The 27,815-nt window shown below is 41.9% G+C and overlaps 1 protein-coding gene across 2 annotated transcripts; it reads right to left on the reverse strand.

The window, feature by feature from the left end:
- Positions 1-23: 23 nt before the first annotated feature.
- Positions 24-27,815, reverse strand: tubgcp6 (tubulin, gamma complex associated protein 6). 2 transcript variants are annotated; one of them, XM_041938435.1, is made up of 25 exons: positions 27,530-27,815; positions 26,343-27,148; positions 26,012-26,175; positions 25,343-25,556; positions 24,190-24,348; positions 23,709-23,830; positions 23,515-23,578; positions 23,304-23,413; positions 23,051-23,142; positions 20,185-20,324; positions 17,937-18,086; positions 17,254-17,335; positions 16,622-16,710; positions 15,443-15,558; positions 14,635-14,773; positions 14,416-14,514; positions 12,534-14,310; positions 11,418-11,579; positions 8,803-8,971; positions 7,842-7,983; positions 5,890-6,084; positions 5,176-5,308; positions 4,267-4,480; positions 1,929-2,122; positions 24-577 (listed from the first exon to the last, which is right to left on the reverse strand). In XM_041938435.1, exons 2-25 carry the CDS (start codon positions 27,126-27,128, stop codon positions 486-488), a joined length of 5,604 nt encoding a protein of 1,867 aa, XP_041794369.1. In that variant the 5' UTR covers positions 27,129-27,148; positions 27,530-27,815; the 3' UTR covers positions 24-485. The 2 variants fall into 2 exon arrangements, with proteins under 2 accessions (XP_041794369.1, XP_041794368.1); XM_041938434.1 differs by having other exon boundaries at positions 12,528-14,310.

The following is a 27,815-nucleotide window of genomic DNA, read 5'->3' on the forward strand; positions in this document are numbered from 1 at the left end:
ACAAAAGAGCTTTAAGATCAACATCGGAGAATACAGCATTTATTAAACAAAGCGTTATGCTTTTGTATTTACATAAAATTGACATTTAATTAATGTGCACTTCAAATCTACACAGCTGGAGGCACACCTGAGCATGGGAGGCATTACAGCAGGCATCGGCTTTATCTCAATTACACACTGGCAGCATCACGTTTTAGAGGTAAAGCCATTCATCAAGCAAACATGTAGTTCTGCACACTGATAGCCTGAAACTGGTCTGAATGTCACATCCATGCCCTTATATGAAGGACAGGTGGGTTTTTAAATGCATTTTGGAACTTTATTTATCACATATGTCTGATTATCTTTCTTCTAAGCACATATGGGGGAATCTAAAAATGTCAACTCTTATGGTCTGCTGTGGTGAATTGGATAAGTATCGAACAACTTGCTTGTATTATGTCAAGTACTCACACATAGTTCATGTACAGCATACACAGCTGGACTCAAGAGTCTTTGTAGTAGTTGTTGAAGTTGATGCGAAGGAGGAAATCCTCTAGATGAGGCTGATAGCCTCTGTTCACCAGCTTAGTCACCACTGAGAGGAGAAAAAAGAAACCGCAGTCTGTAACTTTGTTTCAGGAAAGTGCTTTTCCTATAGAGACTGCTAGAATTATTTCTCCACCACTTAAAAGGACAGGTTCACATTTTTCCACGTCGCTCTTAAAACAACACTCACATGTACACTGAAACATTTTTAACCTGCTCGTAGCATTTAGAGCCCCCTTACTGACATATCCAGGACAAAACCGCAGTTCTCACTCTGCACAAAAATTCATTTTAAGGTTCAGCTGGAGCTAATATGAGCAGGGTCGGTTACAAAAATGACTCAGAGTTTTACAGTCTTCAGTATGAATGATGTATTGTATTGTTTTCCTGTCCCTCTGATTTAGCTCAGTAAGAAAACTGGAAACATAAAGCAGGAAACAGGTGGTTAAAAACAACTTTACCTCAGACAACTGAAGTGTATCTTCAGATAAACATTGGGATGTGTTTTTGTACAAAAAAGGACTAAATTTTGCCTCCTGTCACCCACATTGAATCACTTTAAGGAGGGATCTCTTAATAACGAGCAGAAGGAACAATTAGAGCTAGAAAAGACAGTTTAAATGTACAATATGAGCGTGTCAGTGCTGACATAAGACAGGCTTGAAAAAATAGGAACCAATCTTTTAAATCTCAAATAAATAAACAAGGCACAGATAACAAATAAAAACTGTACTGATTTAACCAAAACACTCATTATCTAATAATCTGTCATAACTCATTAATCTTCACGTAGAGAGCAAAAAGCTTAAACACACAATGCTGATGATGGACTCGACTCCAGCTCAGAAACATCTTCCTGATTTCTTAATTACTGTGGAGCAAAAAGTGGAATGCTCACAGAAAATGAGTCTCCACCATTAAAATGTCACTGGATGATTTAATTAATCCCCTTCATTTGGAGAAGATTCAATATGCTTTAAAAACAAGTTGATTGAATTTGGCAATGCTTAATTAAGAATCGTGCAGCTTAGAATTAGACAACAGTTGACATTTTATACCTCTTTAACATTTCACAGTATCATACAAATAAGTGAATGATGTGCCTTTGCCCCCTTTTTTCCTTCTCAGATTATTTTGTCGTTATTACTGTTCCTACTTTTCATTCACTGACTGAATAGCAATTGGATGTTGTAACACATGCGACAACACACCTTCTGGCTGTATAATTATTAAGCTGAGCAACAAGTTGAGTAATTGTTTGCAAACTGCTCAATAAAAACATGTTTGAGAATAACAAAAAAAGGCAGGATTAGAACTGCATCACATTTTGATGAGCCTGTTCCCAGAATTTATATAAACAAGGTACGTTTTCATTAAATCAGACAATATTCTGTCCTTACCTTTGAAAAGGAAGTGAGAGTAATACTTGAAGGTGTTGTACGACTGCTGCATGGCAATGAAGCTGGGGTGCACTGCCTCCCCCTGCTGGCTGTCCCACGGCTGTGCGATCAGCTGGGCCCGAAACTTGAGGATCAGGCTGAAGATGCTGTGGATGATGTTCATGACCGGAGCCGCTTTCTCGGTCAGCAAACCCCTGGAGAGACGAGAGAGGGGAGGGTGCAAAGTTTAAGAAACATGACAAGGAACTCTGAGATGACTTTTCAGACGGGCTGAAGTTATACACAGAGAAGTGTGATACTGACAACCTTTCCTAATGAGATTAAATCATTCATCGGGTTCAAAAGTTAGCCACAGATCCAGCTGGAATTTTAATTAACTTGCAGCGAGGAGTTTGAATTAATTTTATATGAAATTATGGGTGCAGAGTTTTCTACTTCAGCTTGCCGTGCCTGTAAGGAGCCTGAAGAAATCACTTCGCTGCCCTGAATTTTTCCGCATTTTGTGGTGTTATAGCCTAAAATCCTGGTGGGTTAAATTCCATTTTTTCTGTCTCTGTTAAGGTTTATAAACACTCTGCAGAACATCTAATGTTGAGTCCTTGTATGTGAAGGGTCAACGCTCCCAAAAAGTTCCCAGTAGAGCTGCACCTGATGATTGAGGAGTCGAGACGATTAAAAGCCAGTTTTGGTGGACAAAAATATTTTGTGGTTGCACCTTCAACAGTGTAAGAAGTTCTGATTGTTACTTCATAGTTAATTTTATATCTTTGGGTTTTGGTCAACATAAGATGATGGAAACACTGAACTCTAGGAAGGTGTGATGGACATTTTTCATTCTTTTCTAATGTTCTATAAACCAAATAATTCATCAAGACAGTAAAAGTGACAAATCACAATTAGCCAGGATTCAAACAGATATTACGTTGCTTGTTTTTCCAACTAAGAGTCAAAAACCAAAAGATTTACTGTCAAAAAAGACTGAGAAACAACAAACATTCACCTTTGATGAGCTAGAACCGGATCATTTTTGGTATTTACCTCTGAAGATTTTGCTGAATTAAAACAATGAGTCAATTATATGTTTATTTGTTGATCGGCTAATTGATAAATCCACTTTTCGTTCCAGCTCTAGCTCCATGATTATACAGTCTACTCCCAAAATGAATCTGTCCGTTTAAAGCGAAACACAAACCTGACAGCATCAGGACATGAGCCTGAATGAGCACGAAGAAAATGTTAAGCAGGCCAAATTTTTAGGGATGCTCCAATCCCAAGTTTTTGTTGCCGAGCTCAGGGTGTGTGCTAATGCCGATTAGTGATCCGACAGCTGTGCTCTCGCTTCACAAATTTAAAATCTCCATCATTATATGCAAGTATAATTGGTCAATAAAACATCAGAAAACTGAAAAATGCCCATCAGAATGTCTTGTTTTGTTCAACCAACAGTTCAAACCACAAAAATATTCAATTCAGTCTTCAAATATTCAATCAAATTATCAATCATCAAAATAGCTGCAGATGTATTTTATTTCAATCACGTAATGGATTAATTAACTACCCGATCTTTGCAGCTCTACACTGGAATCATTTTAAAGGTAACATGAGGCCAGTGACTGCTGTGGCACTAACTGAGCCCACAGTGATCAATAAATGTAACTGATAGCAGCAACAGTGAAGTTCCCAGGTAAAGCGACTGTATTTAATGTGAATCGGTTATTTCATGGCCGACAGACAGCTTAATAAAGTTAGCATCGCTACTATAGGATTGGTGCACCCTGAGCAGTTTTTGAGGGATTGTTTTGCTTCATTCCACAGAGACATGTTGACAATTCAAGTTATTACATATAGTCATATAGGTCAGTCTCAAAATCCTAATTTTTAATTTTAATTCATGCAGCAACATCAACAAATTCTCTCAAAAGGGGTCAAATACTCAAAAGCATTTCAGTAAATCATGCTCAAAGGCATAAGTGTAGAGAACTGCCTTCTAACTGCGGCACATGCATGTTAAAATCATATCTGTGTGCTCAGGTGATGAGTCTTGGTGTATTCAGCTTGTACTTTGTTTATGCATACAGTCTTTGAGTATATAAGGTTGCCTGCTCTCGCACAGGTGAAAAGCTGATTAACACTGAACAGCTGTAATCACTCACAATGCTGAAAAGTTTAAAATGTACTGCATTCAAGGGGAGATAAAGTAATATGTTCTTGCTCCAAAATGTCCTAGAACACAATAAATATCACCCATATGCATATAACAGATAACATTAGCATGCATTATATAGCATGCATTATACTACAACACTCTAATATGCACATATGCAGTTCCAGGCCTCACCTGAAGATGGCTCTGTTGAGGTAGTCTGCGTGTGTGCGGTGGATGGCGTCCAGGTCGTTGGCAGTGGCCAGCTTGGCTGTGAACTCGCTCCAGGACACTTGCAGGATCTGGTTGGCGATGTATCCCTGTATCACCTTGACAAAATGCTGCATCTCATGTCTGTACAGCTGCAGCTGACGAAACTGCACCGAGCGACCGGCGCCTTTCACCAGCGCTGAGGGAGACAGAGATGGGAACGAGTCACGATCGGGGCCCCAGGGGCCGACACATCTGCTGGTTACGGACTTTCACGTGTGAGGATCTGCTGCTTTTCTGTATCATCACTGTAACATCAACACCTTTGGGCTCTCCTTTGCTGCTGGTCAGCAATTTGAGCTCACTGTGGGAACTTGACAGGGATTCATCTTGATTTTACTTCAGGCAAAATGTCAGTGCACGTGAACCCGCAATGAAAATAATGCTAACTGAAGCTACACACAACACAGACAGACCTTTTCTTAATTAGAATTAGAATTTTTTTTCTTTTCTTTAAGTCCTGCTTAAGGTCAGAAAATGCATTCTGAGTCCCATATTAAGTCCAAGTGATCAGACAATATTAATATTATAATCACTAAAGTTATCTAATCCCATAATGCTTTGTTTTTTTTCCCCTACAGGATATCTATTTATGTAGTCTGCATGCAGGCTTTCACTGATCAATACTATCTAACCCAGTGAAGCACACTTTTACAACAATCCCACTGGTATGAGATGTGCTTCGTATAAATAAAACATAAAGGAATCGCAGCATTCCCCTCGATGAATATTTTATAAACAGTTGAAGCACAACAGGAAGAATCTTAACTCCTCCGTCTCAGAGGTAACGTGGAGTCTGAGCTTGGCCTGGATCAAAAGCTCCCACCCTCTCACCTGTTCTCTTGAGGTGGAACCAGACCTCGCGGAGGCTCCACACCATGTGTTTGAGCTGTAGCAGGAACGAGAACAGACGGTTGTACTTGTTCATGCAGCTGTCCGTGATGATGATGTTCAACGGCCAGTCCACCTGGGAGATGACACGAAGGAAAAGAGAGACAGATACACCAGGGGGGGAAAAAAAAGTGCAAAGGTGTGAGAGCGAGTGAGTGTGAAAGAAAGCAAAGGCAAGTGCAACGGGAGTTGGGAAAAACAGGTAATGGGAGAGTGACAGATGAGGCGAGGGGAGGGGAGGGGAGGAGAAAGGTGTGAGTGCAGAGACGTTGATAAAGGAGGTGAGAGCATGGTGAAGGGAAGACAGAGTGTGAGAGATGGGGGGTAGAAGCGGGAGAGGAATGGGGAGAGAAAGAGTGAAGCGAGACAGAGATAGGGAGAGGGAGGGAGATTCAGCAGGAGCGGGAGCAGCGAGAGATAGCGGGGTGAAGAACAAAGAACGGGAGCAGAGGACAATGTGTGCAACATTAGTCACCGTGCATGTCATCCAAAAGACCCAACTCCAATCAATCTACGAGGTTCGACCATTTAAGTGCGTGATAAGCTAATTTTCCACACCCGGAGCACTTTATCAAAACATGACGGCTTGTCACATTCAAGCTGCCACTCACGTCGAGACGAGCGCGCCCGCTCGGCTACTCGCTCGCGCTGCCTCACCTTGTAGCGCAGCTCCAGACAGTTTAGGGAGTCGGGGGCGTGGGGGTGGAAGGTCTCCGGGAGGAAGCGCAGGGCGAAGGTGAAGTTGCCTGCTAAGGGGGTGTCGCCATGTAGGCTGTACTGCAGGGCCTTGCTGAGGATGGAGTTCAGCACCAGAGGGGTCAGCAGCTCGCCGGGAGTCTGGCCGCTGCCCAGCTGGGTGGGGGAGACATGGGTACATGAATACACAAAAGGTCAAACGCGGATGATGACCAGCACCTCCACACCTGTTGTTTGCTATTCATTCCGAACAAACGCTCGCTGATTAGGATGATTAGCTCGGCTGAAGGTGTGCTAATCAGCGGAATCAGGTGGCGGAGTGCTTGGCTGGGACGAAAACCTTCTGTCTCATGGGCCTCAAGAGACAGATGTACATGAATGTTTCTGCAGAACAGAACCAAGGTGTTAGCGCAGGCTGTGCTTGTTATTTCATGCCAGGAAGCTTGGGCTTGACATAAGTGGTCGAGCAATCTGGCAGTGACGCATCGTGAACAGACATGAGTAGAAAATACTTGTTGTATTTTTGTAATACTTGTAATTCTTGCCTATAATACCAATATATCAAATGAAGCTGTGAACACAGTGTGAGAATCGCCACCTGAATCTGCAGCTCCCCTCAGCTTCGCAGAGCTTCATCCCATTGTTTAGCTGTCTGACTCCCAACCTTACTGATCAGGTTCACCCTCGCTGCTCTCAGAACGCCGTCTTCCGCCGCAGCAGCAGGGAGGCGTTCCTCTAAAAAAAAAAAAGCAGCTGTGCACTACCTGCTCAGCACCAAACAGCAGACAGACACAGTTAGCGACTAGCTGGTGAACACAGCGGAGCATTTAGCAGCTAAAGAGCCAGATGTTTCCCTCGGGGGTTGGTGGAGACCAAAAACAGAGCTGAAAGTGAGTCAATATTGGACTTACATTCACCAGATGGCCAAAGATATGACTCCGAATGAATGATTTAATTGCTCTGTAACTGCTGGATGTGTAAGTAAGCGACTGTTTGATTCACATCAACTTCATTGGTGATGATATATCAGTGTTCACAACTTGTTTCTGTTGCCACCAAGTCGTCAAAAGAATCAAATGGAGTGTGTGTCCACATGACAAAAGTAAGTCCAATATTCACTCTAGAGCTACATCTTCTCCACCAGCTCCTGAGGGAAAAATCAGGCTCCTGAGCTACTTAAAGCTCCACCCTGTTCACCAGTTAGCCATTTACTATGTGTGTGTGTGTGTGTGTGTGTGTGTGTGTGTGTGTGTGTCGGGCAGTTAGGCTAAAGCTGCTTTTTTAGGACTGTTTTTTTGCTGAAACAGCTGCCCGTCGCTGCTAAAAATGATGCTGCTGTGAGCAGGGAGAGTGAACCAAAACAGTGAGGTTGGGGGGCCGAAAACCAAAACGAGCCTGAAGATGATGAAAAGCTCCATTAGGTTGAAGGGAAGCAGCAGGGCTGGGTGATGATCCTCTGTGGGTTTGTTACAACGAACAACCCCTTTGACATTGCACACAGGCATTTAATCTATTATTAATAGAAAACATTGATTAGAGCAGCTCTCAGAATGCTCGCTTTTGCTAGTGCACAACAGCAATCTCTTTTTGACAAGCTACATGTGGTATAACTGAATATTTCTAAATAATGACCAACTGTGTAGTCAGGTTTTGGTGTACATCTGGGTATTACTCAGCATATACTTGTTTAGGGATACACTGGCTGACGCCCCCATGCCTGCTCTGAGATGGGTTTCACATGCTAAAAGCAGACAACACTAAATGCATGCAGTGCCAATGAGTCTGTTTGAAATATAAAAAATTAAAATATATTGCATTCAAAGCCTAGAATCCAATAAACTACAGAAAGACACCACATGTCACATGTTTGAATGTGCACAGAGAAGGCACCAACACTTCTTAAAGAGCCTCACCTTTTCAAAGAGCAGATCACTGAGGGACTGTGCGAACTCGCCATCCTCCATCAGCAGGAAGTGGCGCAGCGCCTCAAAGTGTCTTTCCACCCCCAACTCCACAAAGAAGTAGTCCACCACTGCCTTGTTCACCAAAGACACACTGGGGATGGAGGGTGGAGGAGAGAATGACCAAGATAAGAAGAGAAAGGTTCTGACACCAGAATCAGGACAAGAAATGTTGCCGACTTGCAAATTTGATACAGGTTTTGAAGATGACAGACATCAGCTCTGAAGGAAGCTCAGGGAATAGACTGGTGTTATTTTTTCACTCTCTGGATGACTTCCTCAGTCCCATTAATTTAAATTACTCCTAAGCAACTCACATTTATGTAACAGTGGGATTTAGGGAAGGTTCTCTGTAGCTGAAAAGTCAGCAGAGAAGAGATAAAAATAGAGCTGAAAACCTCAAACTCCATTGCGTCATCTAAGCACGGGATAAAAATGTGTTAATAAAAACTGAGCGCCATGAATTCCAACACTAAATATACTGCACTGCCTCTGTGTGCAGAAAGAGACGAGGGACCATTTCTTTACACACAAAGGCTAAAATGCATAGTGTGCAGAAACACTGTAGGTGGAGACTGACAAGCTTGTCTGGAGTCCTGATGGAATTTCAAACAGAAAAGGGATCCTACAAAGATGGAAGGTAATGAGGAATTAAAGCTTTTTCCTCTAGTGCAGAATGTGCACTCAAGAACAGTTCAAGTGGTTTGAAGTAGCACAAAAATGGCAGGAGATCAGTGAAAACCCCACACCTGCATTTCCCTTAAACACAGTATTTGGCTTTATGGGTAAAAAAAGAATCTTGTCTTTTTCAGATACTTGCATCCAATAACCTGCAATATGCTTCCAAATGTAATGTTTTTTCACACAAAACAGACCATTTCCTCCTACAGCTTCCTTTCAGTCAGACACTCACTGTGTGATGAGCGGGGTGGTGACGGAGTGTTTTATCAGAACTGGCAGGGAAACCATCTCGCTGAGTTGGACAGCAGTGGTGTCCGTGGCTCTGCGGAGAGTGGGGTCCATAGGGAGGCCCCAGGGGCCCCGAGTTACCTGCTTCAGCAGCTGACACTCAGGGGACGAAGCTGTGGGAGAGGGAGAACAAAGCCATGTTGTTGAATAAATTTCACTCTCACAACTGCAGAGAAACATGTTGTTTTTTTAGTACTGCAAAGAAACAAAGAAAAAATAGTGTGCACAGTCCAGTGAAAATGAAACCGAAGTCAAAAAATTACCCAAGTAACATTTTTGCCACAATGGATGATGCAAAATAAATGTTGTAAAACTTACATTCAAATATTAAACTAAGTACAGCTGAAACAATTAGTGGATCTACATCAAATTCATTGGCAATATTTTGGTAATGATTAATCGTTTAATATTTGATTTCATTTATGTGAACTTTTCACTATTTTCTAAAATATTATGAACTAAATGATTGAAAATAGTTGCAGCCCTACAACTAAGGTTTTAAAGGTGTTTGGTTTGTCCATCGGTAGTATTTACTGCAGTGTGATTCCACGATATAGCACTATTCTGTATGTTTTTACAGTTATTTTGTCCCCTCTCTATATTGATGGTAACGCCTAAATAATTAGAGCTCGTGACTTTGATCAGCAGTGTGGAAAATGTATTCGGCTGACTAGATTCTGATTGATTTCAAGGAGATCCTGGAAGCTGGCATGAATAATAGCAGCATGACTGAACAACACACGCAGAGTGAAAAAGACGAGATATTACCTCAACGAGCTATGATGCATCCCACCCAAATATAAACCAGACTTAATACCCTTATGAAATATCGCTGCTTTTTATGCAACCTCTGCGCCTGCTGATGGAGTAAATATTTAACACCCTCTGGAAATGAATCACTCCTGAACACGTATTAATTTACATGGCGTAAGCTCCACCGCTGTAAAGGTGTATAATTTTCATTTCCCCGCAATTTGACATGATGTTTTGGTGTATTTCAAAAGATGCTTCATTTTTCATTAAGTTACTCGAGAGACATGAGGGAGTAAACCGGCTGCCAAAAAATTTAAGGCTGAAGTCATTTCATTTTAACTTGATTTGTACTGTAGGCAACAACACGTTTTGACTTGTCTACAAGTCTTAGCAGAATTATTGTATTCAATCACTTGCATGTTTTGGCATTTGTTAAATACTGATGGATAAAGCAGAAGCGAAAGCATCAGTTTTAAGAGAAGAAGAAAATTATGTAATTTTATTCAATTTATGAGTCAAATATTTCACTTTTCTTAATTTTTCATGGTTTATGATTGGAATACAGCATCTACTTCAGTTGTGCTATGAAATAAGACCACCAGAATTGTTGAAATTAAGTTTTAAATAAAGTTCAGCCTTCTGCTACTAACATGGCATTATGAGACTATTGACCACAAAACTGTAAAGTTTGCTCTCTCGCTGTTCTTAACTAATTAAATTCTTTTCTAAAAAGTGTTTGGTTACTCTACATAACTCCATGTCCTGTCCTACAGTTAAAAGGTGAAGTTCCACAAGGCTCTGGTTTGGATCCCCTTTTGTTTTCAATTCAAATGCTCCGTTTTAGCAACTTTATGGAGTTACATTGTCTCTCCTCAATGCTATGCTAATAATAGCCAGATATACAGAACTGTGCAAAAGTTTTAGAAATGTGAAAAAATGCTGTAACCTAAGAATGTTTTCAAAAATATAAATAACTGTCAAAAGTCAGGGATGTTGTAGGATTACAGTCATGCGTGTGATCGACCAATTATATCAAACACGTGCTAATGATCATCAATTTCACATGTCGGTTGAAACACAGTCATTGATAAAGTTAAATACTGATTTGTTATACAGTTCTCTTCTGTTCATTCACTGCATTTTGTTAATTCGTGAAAATAAACCATTAACACTTCCGTTTTTGAAAGCATTCTTACCTTACAGCATTTTTTCACACCTGCCTAAAACTTTTGCACAGTACTGTAAATGCTTACAGATGCCTGTGATCACAAACTTCCTCCATCACAAAGGTGAACATTCACACATACAGATACAACTAATTAAAATTTAAATGTCACGTACGAAAGGTGCACTTCTATTTTTAGCAACTGAGAACTGCACTACACTCAGTTGCCAGTTTATTAGGTATGCCTAGATTAAACTGCTGTGGTCTAATACACAGTCCTGTAATAAATCCTACCTTCATGAAGGTTATAGTGTTCAGGTTTTGTGTTTCAGAGAATGCTCATTAAACTGTATTATCAACTTGGGGGCTGCAGTTTGGGGTGCTGAATTGTGTTGTGATACACAAAGAGGTGTTTCTATTTGTTTGTTTACCCTCATTAATATAAAAGGGGTGGACGAAATATGAGGCACACCTTTCAGCATAAAAATGAAAATCAAAACCTTGTTAAAACAAACTCCACCAAAATGACCTCACAGCCCAAATTCCCTGCAGTATGTACAATGATGCAATGTCAACATTTCCCACATCAGCTATGGCCAAAGATTCATGGTTCCTTTGGCACACTCATGTTTTCAACTTACCCATTAGGTTGTAGCAGTCTTCGTAGTGATCCACCTGGTACTGAGCAGACAAAGCCAAGAGGTATTCCTGCTCAGACTTTTCTCCAGGGGACAAACTGAAGGCCGCTGTCCAGGACCCCATGCTCTCAACCAGCTGCTCACCAGGGCCGTCCGACTTAGAACCTGCAGAGAGCAGTAAAACAATTACTTTAACATACATGGAACACAATTTGCAGTGGCATCTTCATCTGTCCGGCACAATGTTTAGCAACAGTTGGACAGAGCCTAAACCTTCCATATAATTATCCAAGTCTGAAAAAATACTGTTTTTAGTTGACACAAGCTCAACAGTACAACAAAACAGTTATTAGTGTATATGCAAATATCAAACTAAGCCTTGTATGAAAATACCAGTGAAGACAGAGTGAAACAGATATTATGTTGATGCTCTAAGGCATGAAGCCCCTGACAATAGTTCTGATATCAAAGAATATTTGGTATATTTGTTATGAATATTATAATTGTAGTTGAAATTTTGGAGGAATCATTTTAAAGCATAAACTAGACATAAAAACCCAACATGGAGAGAAATTGAAAGGAAATGAAAATGAGGCATGAAACTCACTTATCTTACAGTGGAGGGGTTGTGGCTTGTATTTTGGGACAGCCAAAAAATGCAAGCTATCTGCGAGGGATTTAGCGTTTTAATCTTAAAAAAAGAAGGACCAAAGTCTCTCATTCAAAGTCACAACCTCCAAATATTGTACAGTGGAGAGAAATAATTAATTTGGTTTCCGTCAAGGAAAAGATCACACCGAAGCTGCAACTGAAAATAGAAATATAAAACATAACTACAGATTTAAGAGTAAATGCACTTCTGTCTTTTTTCCAGGCTTCTTCAATTCAATTAATTCATTTTATTCTTTACATCCCCTTGATGACAAGATCATCTCCTCTATGTTTGTGAGTCTTTTTGTTGTGTCTTGAGTTGATGCAACAAAAATAAAATAAAAAAACGACTATATATGATTATTGAATTGCATTTCTTTTGCATGAAAGCTCATAACATCTTATATTTTCTTGAGCTTGGGCCTCACAACTACAGAATGTGCATCACTTATTATTCATTACCCTGACCATCTCCATTGTCTTCCATCTTCTGCTGACTTCCACTGCCTTTGCCCTTCACAACGCACCCGACTCCAAGTGAAGAGTCTGATGAGTGGCCATAAGTGCTGCCTGGTAGGACAGAGGCTTGCGGCTCCGTCCCCAACACCACACAACCCACCCCCAGCGTGGAGTCAGAGGAGTGTCCATAGACGCTGCCGGGTAGTGGTGATGGAAGGGGTTCCGCTTTGGACACAACGCATCCAATGCCTAAAGTTGAGTCTGAGGAATGACCATGGGCACTGCCAGGAAGAGGAGAACGTTTGGGTTCGTCTCCAGAAACTATGCATCCAATACCCAACGTTGAGTCTGAGGAGTGACCATAGGAGCTTCCAGGTAGAGTGGACAGGGCGGGTTCAGCTCCAGATACCACACAGCCCGTTTGAAGGATGCAGTCGGAGGCATGCCCATGTTTACTCCAACGGAGTTTCTCTTCTGGTACGTTGGACACGAACTCGCCCACTTTTATATTAGCATCAGAGGAGTGACCGTGGATGCTGGGAGAAGGAAGTGGTGCAACAACATCAGAGACATTCTCCCCAACTTTGATGTGCGCATCTGAACTGTGACCATGAACGTTGGGCAAGAACAGAGGGGTTACTACATCTGACACATGCTCACCCACTTTGATGTGGGCATCTGAGGCATGACCGTGGATATTTGGAGTAAGAAGAGGAGGGACAAATTCAGAAACGTTTTCCCCAACTTTAATGTGAGCATCAGAGGAGTGACCGTGAGCAGTGGAGGAAGGTAGAGGAGCATCAACGTCTGAAACGTGTGCTCCGATCTTAATGTGGGAATCCGAAATATGACCATGGACGTTAGCAGATGGAAGAGAAGCAGTTACCTCTGATACAAACTGTCCAACCTTTATGTGAGCATCAGAGGAATGTCCATGGATGCTAGGTGAAGGCTGCGGTGCAACAGCATCTGAAACCAGTTCTCCAGCTTTTAGGTGTGAGATGTTTTCACCAGCTTTATCCTGAACATCTGAGCTGTGGTCTTGAGTGCTTGCAGGAGGTTCCTCGATCCCAGCGACTTTGTGGTGACCACTATCCTTGCCACTTTGCTCTACCACATCATCTCCTTTTGTAGTATCATCATTTGCCTCTGCTTTACTTCCCAAATTCCCCATTTCAGCCCTCTGTTTAAACATAGATCCAACTTCTACTTGCTTGTTGTCTGTCACTGAATTACTCCCATCTTCTAGCTGCACTGAGGCTTCAGAGGGATGTCCATAAACGCTTGCTTTAGATGTGCTTTGGGGATCCTCTGGGGTGTACTGGCCCAGAGGAAAGCTGGATTTAGAGGCTTGGCCAAAGGGGCTGGCTTTAGGGAGACTATCCTGGACTTGAGACATGTTCTCTCCTATGGCAATGTGAGAAAAAGAGGGGTGGTTTTGGATCAAGTCGGGCTGGACTGCAGGTCCCCAGCGAGGCCGGGGCTGGGCTGGCACTTGGCCAGTGATACCCTCAAGTGGACTAAAGGGGGCGCTGAAGTCATAGTCTACAAGTTGTGCTGTGGGACACACTTCAGGTAGGTCAGAGCCGATTTCCTGCAGGGCCACGTCCACCTGCTGGCTGTCAGGATTTGGGGACTTGGGCAGAAAATCAGTGATGTCAATGCCCTCAGAGATGAGGGCAGGGTCCACTGTAAGGGGATTGAGGGTGGGTGACGGTGGTGACACAGCATCAGATTCTTGAGTCTCCGCTGGTTGCTGTTCAGCTGGATCTTGAGTGGGAGATTCCTGTTAAGAGACGATACTAAGTAGACATCTACAGCACACATTACAGAAGAGCATGATAAGTTGAAAGGAATGGGATTAATGTAAGAAACCAACGTGTTGTCATACCAGTGTTGGTTGTGGCACAGTCAGTTGTGTTGAGGGAACAGATGGCAGCACTTCCATGGGAGGTCTCTGCTGGCCTAAAGGATATTTCTCTAGCATTTCCTGGAAATGACATGAGAGCTTTGGTTAAAATGACTTCCCTACCTGCCATACTAACAAGCTCTGGAGTCACATTTTCCTTGTCCTCCTCCTTTTTGTTTTCTATGGTAATTTAGTACAAACCTGAGTCTGCTGCCTGTCATGCATGAAGAACTGAGCCCGGGCTTCCTCAAGTCTCATTCGCTGCACCCGCCACATGGCCCGCCTCTCTCTGCGAGCTGCTTCCTCTGACAGACGGCTGTACTGAGCAATCAGCTCCTTCCTGCAGTCACACACAAGCTGGAAGTGACTCATTTAGCTGAGGATTTTTTTCCACAGCAACTTGCAGTAAATGTGAGTCTAGGAAGACTCAAAGATTTGCATTCTCATTATCTCCAAATGTCTTCAAGATATCTGAATATTGCTGAAATATTCAGTTTACAACTGTAGAAGATTTTGTAAACCAGCAAATGTTAAAACTGAACAAGCTGGAACCAGAAAATGTATGCAGTATAGATATGGAGATATGAGATTAGAGGCCTCTACAATATGGCATCCCTGTTGTTCCTCACTATTTTCAAAGCAAATCCCAAATACTAAGGTATGTACAGTGGACTATTGAGATGAAAAGCTGTAGGGGACTTACTACAGTTTTGGTAAACTCTGACCTCTAACACTGAGCTCAGTAACAACTTCTAGCCATCTTAGAGAAATCCACTCGTGCTGCGCTCACATTACAGGCTCTGATCACATCTGTTCATGCTGCGGCATCACGCCATTATCCCTCTTGCATAGAAATTCGGCACAACTCCAGCCGCTGAAATATCCCACACAGATGGAATTCATGTGCCATCATGTTTACACACAGTCAGTTACTATATCCTAGATCAAATAAAATCTTAACGGAGATTAATCAATCATCAATAAAACGTTAACATCTCCAGCAGCGGACCTGGCTCTCTGCTCCAGTTGCTCCTCCAGGGCTTGTAGTCTCTTCTCTCTGTCCCTAACCTCTCTGGCAAAGCTGAAGTCATCCTCCTCCAGCTTCTTCTTGGCTGCGCTTCGCCACTGGTGCCAAACACACACAAAAACAAACACACACACATATTGCTTTCGACCTCTGTAATAGACATCAAAATCCATGGGGGAAGTGTATGAATCAAAATTTCTGTTTTCACTTAATTTCTCCCCATCATTAATTTCTCACCTGACAGCTGAATTCAATTCAATTTTATTTATACGGTGCCAAATCACAACAGAAGTTGTCTCGGGACACTTAGCAGGTCAGGACTATACTCTTTAATCTACAGAAACCCAACAAATCCTCCCATGAGCAAGCACTTGGCCACAGTAGCGAGGAAAACCTTCCTTTTAACAGGCAGAGACCTCGAGCAGCAGAACCAGGCTCTGGGTGGGCGGCCGTCTGCCTCGACCGGTCGGTTATAGATGCACTGACACATTTTACAGTGGGTACAATCAATATTTTCATGATCCACTAAACGACAACATGAGAGGCGTCGCTTGTGACGGTGAAGAGAATTATCACCTGAATCTGCAACTTCTCTCAACTTTTAGCGAGTTTGAAGTCTGTTAAGCTTTCCAGCCACAGCTTTGGTTTTTGGTTCACTTTCACTGTTCTCATAGCTTCATAGCTGCCCACAGCAGGCAGCTGCTCTCAGCAAAAAAAGCTCTAAAAACATGCTGTACACTTCCTGCTCAGCGCCAAACAGCAGACACATTTAACGACTTGCTGGTGAACATAGTGGAGCCTTTAGCAGCTTAAGAGCCAGATATTCCCTCAGGAGTGGGCAGAGACAGGACGACTCCTTCCATTAAACTTGATTCTGTATTCACAACCTGTTTCTGCTCCCTCAGAGTGGCCAAGAAATAAGTTATTGCAGGTTTAACATTTGAATACTATTGAAATACAAGGAATGACTGTTTTGTTTTGCTCTCTTTAACACATCTTTTCTTACTTTCTTGCAGATACATGCTCACCATTGTGCTTTCTCACACGTTTCTCCTGTCAACACATGCATGCACAAGCACAATTTTAAATCCCTGTTCACACACACACACACTACTTATTTTAGACTTTCTCTCTCTCTTACACACACACAAACACGACTACCTCTTGTTCCTGCTCCAGGTGCTGTTTCAGCTCCTCAAAACGCTCCCTCTTCTTTGCCTCCTCAGCCAGACGCTGTGACACCTGGCGCCCTACAGGATTCATGAGAGATAACAGTGGGCTGCTTACCCCCCCCCCTGCATTAAAAAGTACATAATATCTCTATCTCTCTCATATGCACGCACACATGCACGCACGCGCACACACACAAAACATACATCACCATCTGCCTCACACACACAAATATGCCTATACCAAGACATGGGCAGAGCATCAGGCCAGATTTTGCACCACCCTTCCTACACTTTGCTGCATCTTTTGACAGAACAAGTGATGGGAAGAGGTTGCTAAACTGTGCAAGCAATGATTAGATTTCACAGCCCATAATACTGCAAACCGTACAAGGTATTCCTCACTGCTGTTGCCCCTGAGTGTCTCTGCTGCTCTCCTGAGAGGAATGAATGGAGCTGAAAGAAACTCTCATAGTCAAGAGTCAGCAAGCGAGTGTGGGTTATACTCCGAGCCGGGCTATTTGTTAAAAGTATACTCAGCAGGTCGGGGGTGTGCATATACATCAAGAGCTACAGAAAATTGTACTCAGTGGGTGTGTGTGTGTGTGTAAATGTAATACTAACCGCGGATGCTCTCCAGGGTTTTGGCTGCCGACTCTCTGACCTGATTGATCAGCTCCGGACGTGCCTGCTCTGCTCGCTGGGCCTTACAATAGACAGAGAAGAAATCATCATTAACAAAGATCTATCTGCCTGCCCTGCAGCTCACCTCTCTTCCCCCCTACCTCTGCCAGTCAGCACATCCAGCAGCACACATGATACAGCCCATACGAAACAGGTTGTTACACTAAATCAAGCAGTGTGCAAGCCCCAGACTTCGGCTGCATCGTTTAATGACTCGCTGCTGAAATTTAGGGGCAGTGGCACCATCATGGATCATGTTTTCTATTTATATCTATCTCGATATGTATATAAATAAAAGAAACTGCTCTCTCTGTCTTTAGGGACAATACCTATGTAATGACTTGACTGTAGGTTTGACTTCCCGCCCTGATGTTTAAACTTTGTCTGATTTTTTAAATCCATTCAAGCCAGCTAGCAGAAATAACTTGTCTTTATTAAGTTAATACACCATGCTGACTGCCATGTCTACAAATATTCACATATAAAACATATCTTTCTTTATACTTATTTGACTAAAGCTCCTGTCAGGCATAACTGGGAAGGAGCAATATTAATAAAAGCTCATGATGCACATCACAAGTAAGATGGTGATGGATGGGAATGACATGCATGTGTCTCAGTACTTGCTCCTCCCTGCTGATGGCGCTGTTCTTAGCAATCCTCTCCAGTCGTCCACGGTACACAGCGCAGTCCCTCTCGATCTCCTCCACCTCCCGGAGGGAGAAGGTGACGGCAATGCGAGGCACCGGCAGCTCCGACCAGCAGATGTAGTGCTGTGGACACGCAGTTAAGAGGCAGTTCATTTTAGGGCTGCAAATCACAACTGTTTTCATTAATCTGCAGATTATCAATTGATTAATTGATTGGTCTAGTCAGGAAGGACTGAAAAATGTCTATACTATCACATAAGCAGCACATCCTTCCAGAGGAGCAGCTGGAATTAACAAATGTTTGCAATTTCTGGTGGAAAAATTTAGATGATTCAAGTAGTTGTTTCATTTTCTTATACCTGACAGATTAATAGACTGATTGTTGCAGCTCTGGTACCTTTCATAACAAAACATGTACTATGAACTGTACAAGAAAGCAATGTGCCTTGCAGTGAATTTTAAATTAAATTTAAATTTACACTTTCAAAAGAACTCACAAAGTAAACCAGCATTGCGTTTGGTGTTTCATTCAAAACATCAACCGCAATGTGCTTTGTTCCTGTGAAACGCCACATCAAACCACCTGGATAGCCACGAGCACATTAGGATCAATCCTTTCACTTTTGCATTTTTTTAATCCATAATGTCACATGTGTTCACAGCCACCCTGCAGTTTGTCCAGGAATAATAGACCCAAACAGTAGTGGAAATTAGCATAGAGTGAAACACTGTAGTTACAGGATACCAATTAGTCAGAAGCATGAGCCCTGCAGTTTAGGTCAGGTGGGTCGAGTCATAAAAAACATTATGCGCTGGTGAATCAGCAGGGGAGTCACAGAGAGGTGAGGAAATTAAATGCAGTTAGATTAAATAAAACTTCAACGCTTCACTGACGCTCTCCATTTGTCTGGCATGCTAAACTTATTGTCATCATGCCAAGAGAGGGGTCCGCTCATGTACAAAGACAACTCTGAAACTTAGTGGTTGTATACTTGGCAGCTGGTAGTGCAAGAAATCACATGGTAACTCGTAATGATACATGGATAGTATTTAGTGCACAATATAAATGGCATCACCATACAGGCAATTCACAGATACAGGAAATACTGTATATTACAGGAATATAATTTAGATTTTAAACATCTAATCCAATTGACAGAAAATTTATAAGCACATTTTTGATAATCAATTACTAATCTAAGTCATTTTTCAAGCAAAAATGACAAAAATTGGACTGTTCCTGCTTCTGAAATGTGCTAATTTGTTGCTTTTCTTTCTCACCCAGCTGTATTACATTACAGTAAACTGAATATTTTAACGTTCTGGACCGCTGGTCGGTCAAAACAAAACCCACTCTGGAGATGTTACCTTGGATTCTGGGAAACTGTGATGGACATTTTTCACCATTTTCTGATCAGGAAAAATGGGCAGATAATCAATTATACAAATAATGACAAGTGTAAGCTTGCAACTGAAAAAAAACCCAAATTCATCTTAAATTGATATCAAAAGAAAAGAGAAAAGCAGCAAATCCTCACATTTAATAAAATAGGTTGGGATTTTACTTAAAAAAATAAAACTAAAATATTTATCTGTAGAGCAACTAATTGATAAATTGTCAAATCGTTTCACCCCTATATAAAGTACATTATGATAGCGTTGTCACAAAAGAGGAAAATATAAATCTAAAATGGCAATATTCGTTTTACAAAGGCTGCAGTGACACAGAGCAGAACAGTTCAGAGTTCAAATGTCTGCAAAAAAACAACTTGCACTACTCCATCACAAGGGAACTTATCACAATACTGATGAATGTGTATTGACGACGTTTTGCAAGAGCCTGCATGCCTATATGTCATAGTATTGATTATTTGTCCCATCCCATTCGGGCAGTATAGATTTCCACATGGGTAGAATTGCTGTGACGGGTAGATAATTGTGGAGTGGATTTTGTGGATATCACTGCCAATCTGTGCATCTCTGAGCCAGTACAGTACACTGGCTGTCCACTCACAGCAAGAAAAACAGATCAAATGTGGTTGTGTAAACTTAAGGATTAATGTTTTATATGCCTAATTTATTCATTGCAAACAACATTCACTTTGTACTGAATAAATTAAGGACATAAATTAGGCTGCGTGCATCAGTATCTTTACACAACATTCAGCTGCATTAAATCCCACCATCTGCAATTATGAAGGTGTTAAATGTGCAAACAAACCTGTGGGCAGCAGATCTTTAGGAGGTTGATGGTCTTTCCACAGACGTACACATCATTGGCGATGTGTCGCAGGAAGAGGGGCACACAGTCCTCCACATCCTTTGAGATCAGAGTGTAGCCTTGGACCCAGAAGTGTTTGTCTGCAGAAATTAAAAGATCACATGCCGTTTTACAATTCAGACCAAGTAGTTTTAAAGGTCCATTGTGCCTCTGTTAACACTCACAACTGATGTACAAAAAGCAACAGTGGGGGAGTAATACTCAGCCTGCAGTTGGCCTAAAAACTTTTCCTTATTAGTATGACTTACGGGGCATGGCAAAACTCTGGCCGCTTGAATTAACACTTGGAAATTGTTAGCGCTTAGCTCAGTGATCCTAAGCAAAAAGCATAAGAGAACATGAATGCACTGAGCTTCCAGAGCTCTTTACAGAAAGCCTGCGGCTTGCCAAGAAAGCTTAGCTGCTGATTGCTTCCCTGGCTGACGGACTTCGAGGAGAACAATGACATTTGTGTGTCCTCCAAAAAGCAGGAGCGAGAAGTGCAGAGGTTCACTGCAGGAGTTGATGAGGTGTAGCCGATGAGCAAATGAACCTCTTAGCCAGACAAAGCCGAGGTGATAGTCTGACCTTGAATGGGGGTGTTGCATGACATATAATATTTGGTCAGACTGTAATGATTATTATACAACCATATTTATGGAGCCCTGTCAAAACGAAGCAGGTACACTGTGTACTTGTTTGCGGAATAGGATGTCATCAATCATTCCTTACAGTTGCCTAATATACGGCTGCAACTAACGATGATCTTCATTATCAATTAATCTATTAGTTTTTCAATTAATCAGTTTGTATGAAACATTTTAGAAAATAGTGACAGATGTCTAGAGCCCAAGGTCACATTTTCAAATGCATTGGTTTCTGAATGCATTCTCATATATAACAAAGAAAAGCAACAAATCCTCACATATGAAAAGCAGGTGCCATTGAAAGTTTGGAATTTTTACTTGGAAAATTACTTAAATGATTAATCAGTTGTCCAAATAGTTGCCAATTAATTTTCGGTCGATTTACTCATTGTTTCATCATTTCAGCTCTACCCTCATTATGTTCACATCTTGTTCATTATGTGCATTTCGAAACAACAATTTAAAAAAAACAATCTAAAAAATGTTTAATTCATTTTGGAAAATGGAAAATTAATTTCCAGGAGTGACTGTTTAGTCAACACAGTTTTATCATTGTAGCTACAGCTGAACGATAAGTCGATCAAAAGGAAATTCACATGTGACTATTTTTACGACTGTAATGTCAGTTTATCATATAACCACATTTTTACTCTGACCTGCAATGACCGATTGCGCATCAATTGCGCATTCCTGTTTAATTGAATTTGACCAAGTGTTATATATTGGAGGAGGCATCCGCCCTCTGCCTTCATATCATTCAACCTTGGATGAAGTTTCCTCCCTACCGCTCGGTGTTGTGACAAACTGAAAGCAGCATTCATACAAGACAGGATGAAATAACAGTCTTGAACCCTGATTCAGGGTCAGATCTCTAATATCAAACTCTGGTGAATGAGCTCTGTCCTTTCAACTGAAACTTGGTAAGCGCTGTAAAGCTGATGGCTTTGTAAACCTCCTCTTCTTCATTATCAAATAATACAAAGACAAGTTTGTCCCATCATCTTTTATAGAATGGTTTCTCACAGGAAAAAAAGACCACGACAACAACCAATTAAGCAACACTTTTCAAGTAAAAATGTCAAAACATTTGATGAAGCCAGGATAATAAACATTTGAGCTCATTGTTTTCTTGGTCTTAAATGTAAATGTAATTATTTTGGCCTTTGTCAGTTCGGTAAAACAAGACATTTGATGACACCACTTTTTACTCCTGGTTAATGTAATGTTGTCCGTTGTTTCGTGGACGAAATAATTCATCTGTAAATTGAGAAAGTAATCAGCAGTTTTATTGATAATTGTTTGTTGTAATCATTGCGATAAAACTTTGACTTGAGCTGTAACGAATGCATCTTTATATCAAACAGTAAGCTGTATATATATATATATATATATATATATATATATATATGTGTGTGTGTGTGTGTGTGTGTATGTGTATGCATATGTATCTATTCTTCTATTTTTATTGTAATCAGTTTTTACGGTTTGGTGTCCACCATGTTCTTTAGGGTGGGGGGTGGGGTTAAAATATAAATTTGAGCACGATGATTGCTTTTTATGTATTTTTATGTTCTATGTTGCTAATGCTCAATAAAAAGACATTTAAAAAAAAAAAAAAGAAATCTATTAAATCTCAAGTTTGCCAGCTCCTGTAGAGCACAGTCAGGTCTGTTTTTATCTGCTCTGCAAGGATCGTCTCCTACTGTCTCAACTCTACTCCTCTGCTCTCCTTTAAGTGGCAAGTCTTTAATTGGACGAGAAAAAAATGAATTCAGCTAGTCTGGATTTCTCAAGGACAATTACAGGAGGAGAAACTGAAGAAAAAATGATTCAGTAAATGTTTTGTTCCAGTCAGCGTGGCGTACCAACTGAAAAGAATAAAGGAACATTATCTATTTATGTTGGTCCCTGTGGCTTACTGAGCAGAGATGGCTCTGGTCCCCACAGCTGTGGTAGCCGATTCTGTTTCCCACTGATTATCATCCAATAACTTCATGACATCCTTTATGGAAACAAGGACAAATCCAACTAGGCAATAAAGGCTGTAATGAAATCTATTTTTTCTGTCTGGCAGCCTTTTCATTTTCAGAACCTGCTGACTGAAGCCAAAGTGTTTATGCCACAGCATGCGCACGTGTGTGTGTGTGTGTGGGAGGGGGAGGGTGTGTGTGTCATCTCACCTCTGAAGCTGAGATACTCCTCATTGACCTGGATCATGAATTCTCCATAGACGTCTCGAAACACACCGCTATACACCCAGTCAGACACAAACCTAAGTGAAGCACAGTAAAAACAGTCAGACTCAGTCTTCACAGTCCCCGGAAAAAAGATTAATCAAGCAGGTTCTGCATAACAATGAAGTAGACTCACATGCTTGGATTATATCATTTTGATTTGAAGACACATATCTGCATGAGGAGCCAAGTAACTGACCGTGTATAAGGTTCACAGCTGCTCTTCAGCAGCGACAGCAGGACCGGATAGTTCTCGTTGCTGCAGTTATTCTGTGCTTCATTGTACAGGTAGGACAGCAGTTTAACACCCTGAGGAGAGCCACATGGCACTGAGCTGACATCCCATCTGATAGGCTAAACACAGCCATGATGGATGACATATTGCAGTTTGCAGATAAAAGCGCACTCACCACAGGGAAGGTAGCTTGGCCTGCACCCAAAGGCCCATCTACACAGCACAGTTCTGACAGGTACCTTAGATTAAAAGAAAGCAGAGATTGTTTTGATCTCTCTGTCCGGACATGACTGTACTGTCGACTGGGTGAGGTTGAGGTTCAAAGGTGTGAAATGAACACAAGACTCCAGCATTAAAAAAAAACCTCACCTCAGTTGGCGGCCCACTTTGCGGAAGAGGAATGAAATAGTCAGCAGGCTGAGGGTGGGAGGTGTGCTAAGAACACAAGCCCTGTAGTAATGAAGATACTTCCGCAGACCACCTGTGAAAGCCTTTGAGAGACACACAGTATTTTTTAATCTCATAACGTATGCTGATGTAAAACTACTGAAATGGTCACTTTACCTTTTGTATAAACTGAAATATGCACTAGTACTTTAGTCCTTTTTTTTTTTTTTTTTTTTTTTTTTTTACATGCTCTGCCTTTTGGACTAAATGTGCTTTCATGGTTTTGCATATTGTTGCAGATTCCCTACTGCCATTAACACTCGTGCATTAAAACTCTTTTCTCACATTGTCATATTTGTACTGATTATTCAGTGTGAATGAATTCTTTATGTGTATTTGTTTGTAAGCTGAACTGATGACCACAGCAACGATAACAGCATGAATGATGCATATACAAACACACCTGAAACACGAGGCCTTTTTTGTCAGCACTCTGCAGGGAAAAGCGACTAAGCCTCAAGTAGTAGGTGCCGTACTGGGCCAGCTCGCCCAGGAGACGAGCCACACTCTCTGGAGAGGCTCCTGACACGCACACACCAGGTCTGACGTCAAACTGAACACTCTGGGAAGGAGATTACATATTTACAGATGGTGGAGAAAATACAATGAATAACTGTACAGTCTAATAACATCCAATAAAAGAGCCCTGCAGCAAAGACTGTCTTTGTAAAGCTCATGATATTGAATTTTCGTTGAGGCTGTCAGAGTCACCTCCATGGTGATTTCTGAAGGTTTGTGGTGTTATTATTTTAGACTGCAATACATAATCAGGTGTTTGTTATGTTGTCCTTCCGGTAGTTGTTTTATGAGAAGTGGATACAAAGTGCCTAGACAGGACTCTTCTGGGGGGACAAAAACAACACAGACAATATTTTGCAATCTAGCACAACGCGACGGCAAACCACAGCCTCAAAGATTACCTCTGGGTTTAATAAATACCTCTCTGACAGTTGCAACAAAAACTTTTGCAGAAGTTGTATCTGATGCAGGTTATTGTATTAGATTACATTAGCTTTTACGAGTAATTCCTAATTGTGTCACCTCTTGTTCGAGCCTACATGTACATGATAACAGGCTGCTAAGCAGAGAGAACACGAGGGGCTGAGGGAGTAAACAGGAGAGGACTCAACTTCTGTTGTAAATAAGTGTAATCTTCTGGAAACATAAAAACTTAATGGGAAACAATAAAGCAACAGAAGAGCTATCCTGAGGATTTGATTTCTGCATTAGGAATACTTTCATTTATTTCTTCATCATTTAATGTGTCCTGTCAGGCGGTTGACTTGAATATGTGCTTGTTAACAGTTTGTTTTGTAATTTTTTAGTTTTCAGCCAATTATGTTTTTTATAAGTCAACTGGGTTTGTTTATGTCACACATGCACAGATTGTCCATTGATTCTGTTCTCTGACAGTGTTTTTTTGGTAATTGTTTGCTATCACAGCTGTCTTTTATTGCTTCATTCATTTTTATCACTTCAGTCTGACAGATTCCTAAAACATCAGATCAGATGCACTTTATTACATTCAAGAGACTGATAAAGAGAACGAAATGCACCTGGTTGAGAGGGAAGGTCGTGGACGCCACTCCGATCAAGACATTGAGGAGGTCAGACACCAGTTGTGTCTGAGAGTCCAGGGGCAGCGGGAGGAGAGGAGACGGTGTGTTTGTGCTGACCACCCTCATCTCCCCCTCCCATAGACGATAGAGTTGGTCAAAGGCCTCCCTGCCTCCCTCTGTCAGATAGAGTGACTCCCTTTTTCCCGGTGGGCTGGGAGGGAAAAAATATGGAAAATTTGATGTTGTGTTCCAGAGAGAAAGAGCGAAACTCAAAACTATAAGTGGAGCTCTCCCATACATTGTTGATTTTGTAGGTTATATTCTGTTACTTGCTAAACTGCTTATTTTGCTTTGTTTTATTTTCCTTAGTTTCGTCATATTACACACCACATTTGCTAAACAGCGTTTTCTCTCCAACAACTTTGAGAATTCATTAAAAATGCCTGTTGAACTGACAAAACAAACAAGTTAAAGATACCACCTTAGACTCTTGGAACTTGTGATGGGTACTTTTCACCATTTTCTGACACCGTACAGACTAAATGATGAATCAGTTGTCCTATGATTGCTTTTTGATTGGCTACATGTAGTTAAAAATTTTGCCCCGAAAGTAGTTTGATATGTTTATGATCAAACTTTCAGTGGCATATGTGTCATGTCACTTACCAGCCAACAGACTCCCAGCAGCGGCGCCTTCCAGGCTCAAATGTGCGGAGAGCCTCCCATATATCGATGTCTGGAATGGGGCTGGGCTCTGACTGAGAATCTGGGGTCAGGTTGGAAGATGACTGGAAACCTTCATCCTCTGACTGATCTAAACAGGAAGGGACCTGCACAGACAACAATACAGCCTGATGATACTGTTCACACATCATACATTTGCACACAAATAAAGAATCTGGCATGTTAAAATGAACTTGGACGGACCAGGCCATTTGAAAAGACAACTCAAACTAAACATGCATTATAGACACTAGACTAAGAGATAGTCTCATACCCTTATAGCCAGCCCAGTTACATCAATGTTACTGGGAACAGGAGGCAGGTCCAGTCTAATGTCTATGTCTGACGTGCGAGTGTGCTGCAGGGCTCCAAACAGCGTCAGCCTGGTCTCCCTCTCAAATCTTTCTTCCCCTTCCAGTGTAGTCCTAAGAGCCAAGAGACCTGTGCCTGGAGGGGCATCCATCAACCTCTGAGTTCCACACAAACTCTCCAAAGTACCCCATTCCTCGCCACACACTAGACCCCACGCCCGGGCCTCTAGCCTCTGCAGCTCCTCGCTCTGGTAGCCCCATGGTTGAGGCCTCCGCAACACGGGCCTCTCTCGTCTCATATAGTCTCTGCTGAAAGAGGTTGTGGGAGGAGGTGCAGAGCCAGCTAGGTGCACCAAGAGCTCGAGGACTGCGTCTACTTCTTTCAGGCCAGAGGATGTTCCCTCCGGCAGCCTCTCCAGCTGCTCCTCCAACCTCTCTGCTTCCTCTCGGCACCCTGCCACCCGCAAGTCAAAACATATCATCAGGACTTTGTTTCTGGCTGGTGTATTAGCTGTGGCACTCGGTCCCGAGGCAGACCCTTTGGTGCCATCTTGAAATATCTTGGACAGCAGGGCACCGTAGGCACACTTCTTGAGAGCTCTGCGGAAACCTTCTCTGGAGACTCCTCCCAGGGCACGGCGCTTCCATGATACCCCTGACAGGCTGCAGTCACACAGGGCACCCAGCAGCTCAGTGATACTGCTGCTGTTGTAGCTGGACTTCGTGGGGTTGTTAGGGTTCGAGTACATGGTGGCAATGTTGTCTCAACCTGTACGAGTGAAACAAAATGGGGTTAAACGGCCTTGTTTTGTTTTGTTTTGTTTTAACAAGAAACTGGGGTACACAGTGCATAGCTGCCAGTATAACACTGTCACCGTTTAGCTAGACTTTATGCAGTATTAGAAAGCAGGCATGCTCACAGTCCATCCAACACATCTTTGTCCTGCTCCTCCTCTTTTTACCACTAATTTACGGAAAGGACAAGTAAACTAGACAATAAATAAATTGCACCAGAGCCAGCTAGCGGTGATTAGCTAAGCAAACATTAAGCTACTGTATGTTAGCGTGTCCTACTGTATATCAAACCGCATACTGAGTTATCCAACCCTGTTCCGTTCCGTACTAAAATAACACTTTTTGAATGACTTACCCTCTCGAAACGGTGTCTTATCCGTTGATTCAGACAATCTCAATATTGCATACACCCGGAGTAACTCCTTCCTGTGCATGCTAACGTTTGTTATTAGCAAGCCTTCATTCAACTAGCTAGCTGTCCTGCTTAGCTTCTGAGCCAAGCATGCGGAACCACGTTGGTGGATCCTCTACACAGCTCCCAGATGTCTTTTTTGTTCAGTGGTTTCTTGTTCCAGCATATTAGTGCCAGTTAATATGCTGTAATTGTGTTGTCGCTAGTTATGTGCTAGTTAGTCTCTCCA

Source organism: Chelmon rostratus, chromosome 6 (assembly GCF_017976325.1).
Source record: "Chelmon rostratus isolate fCheRos1 chromosome 6, fCheRos1.pri, whole genome shotgun sequence".
Taxonomy (NCBI): Eukaryota; Metazoa; Chordata; class Actinopteri; order Chaetodontiformes; family Chaetodontidae; genus Chelmon; species Chelmon rostratus.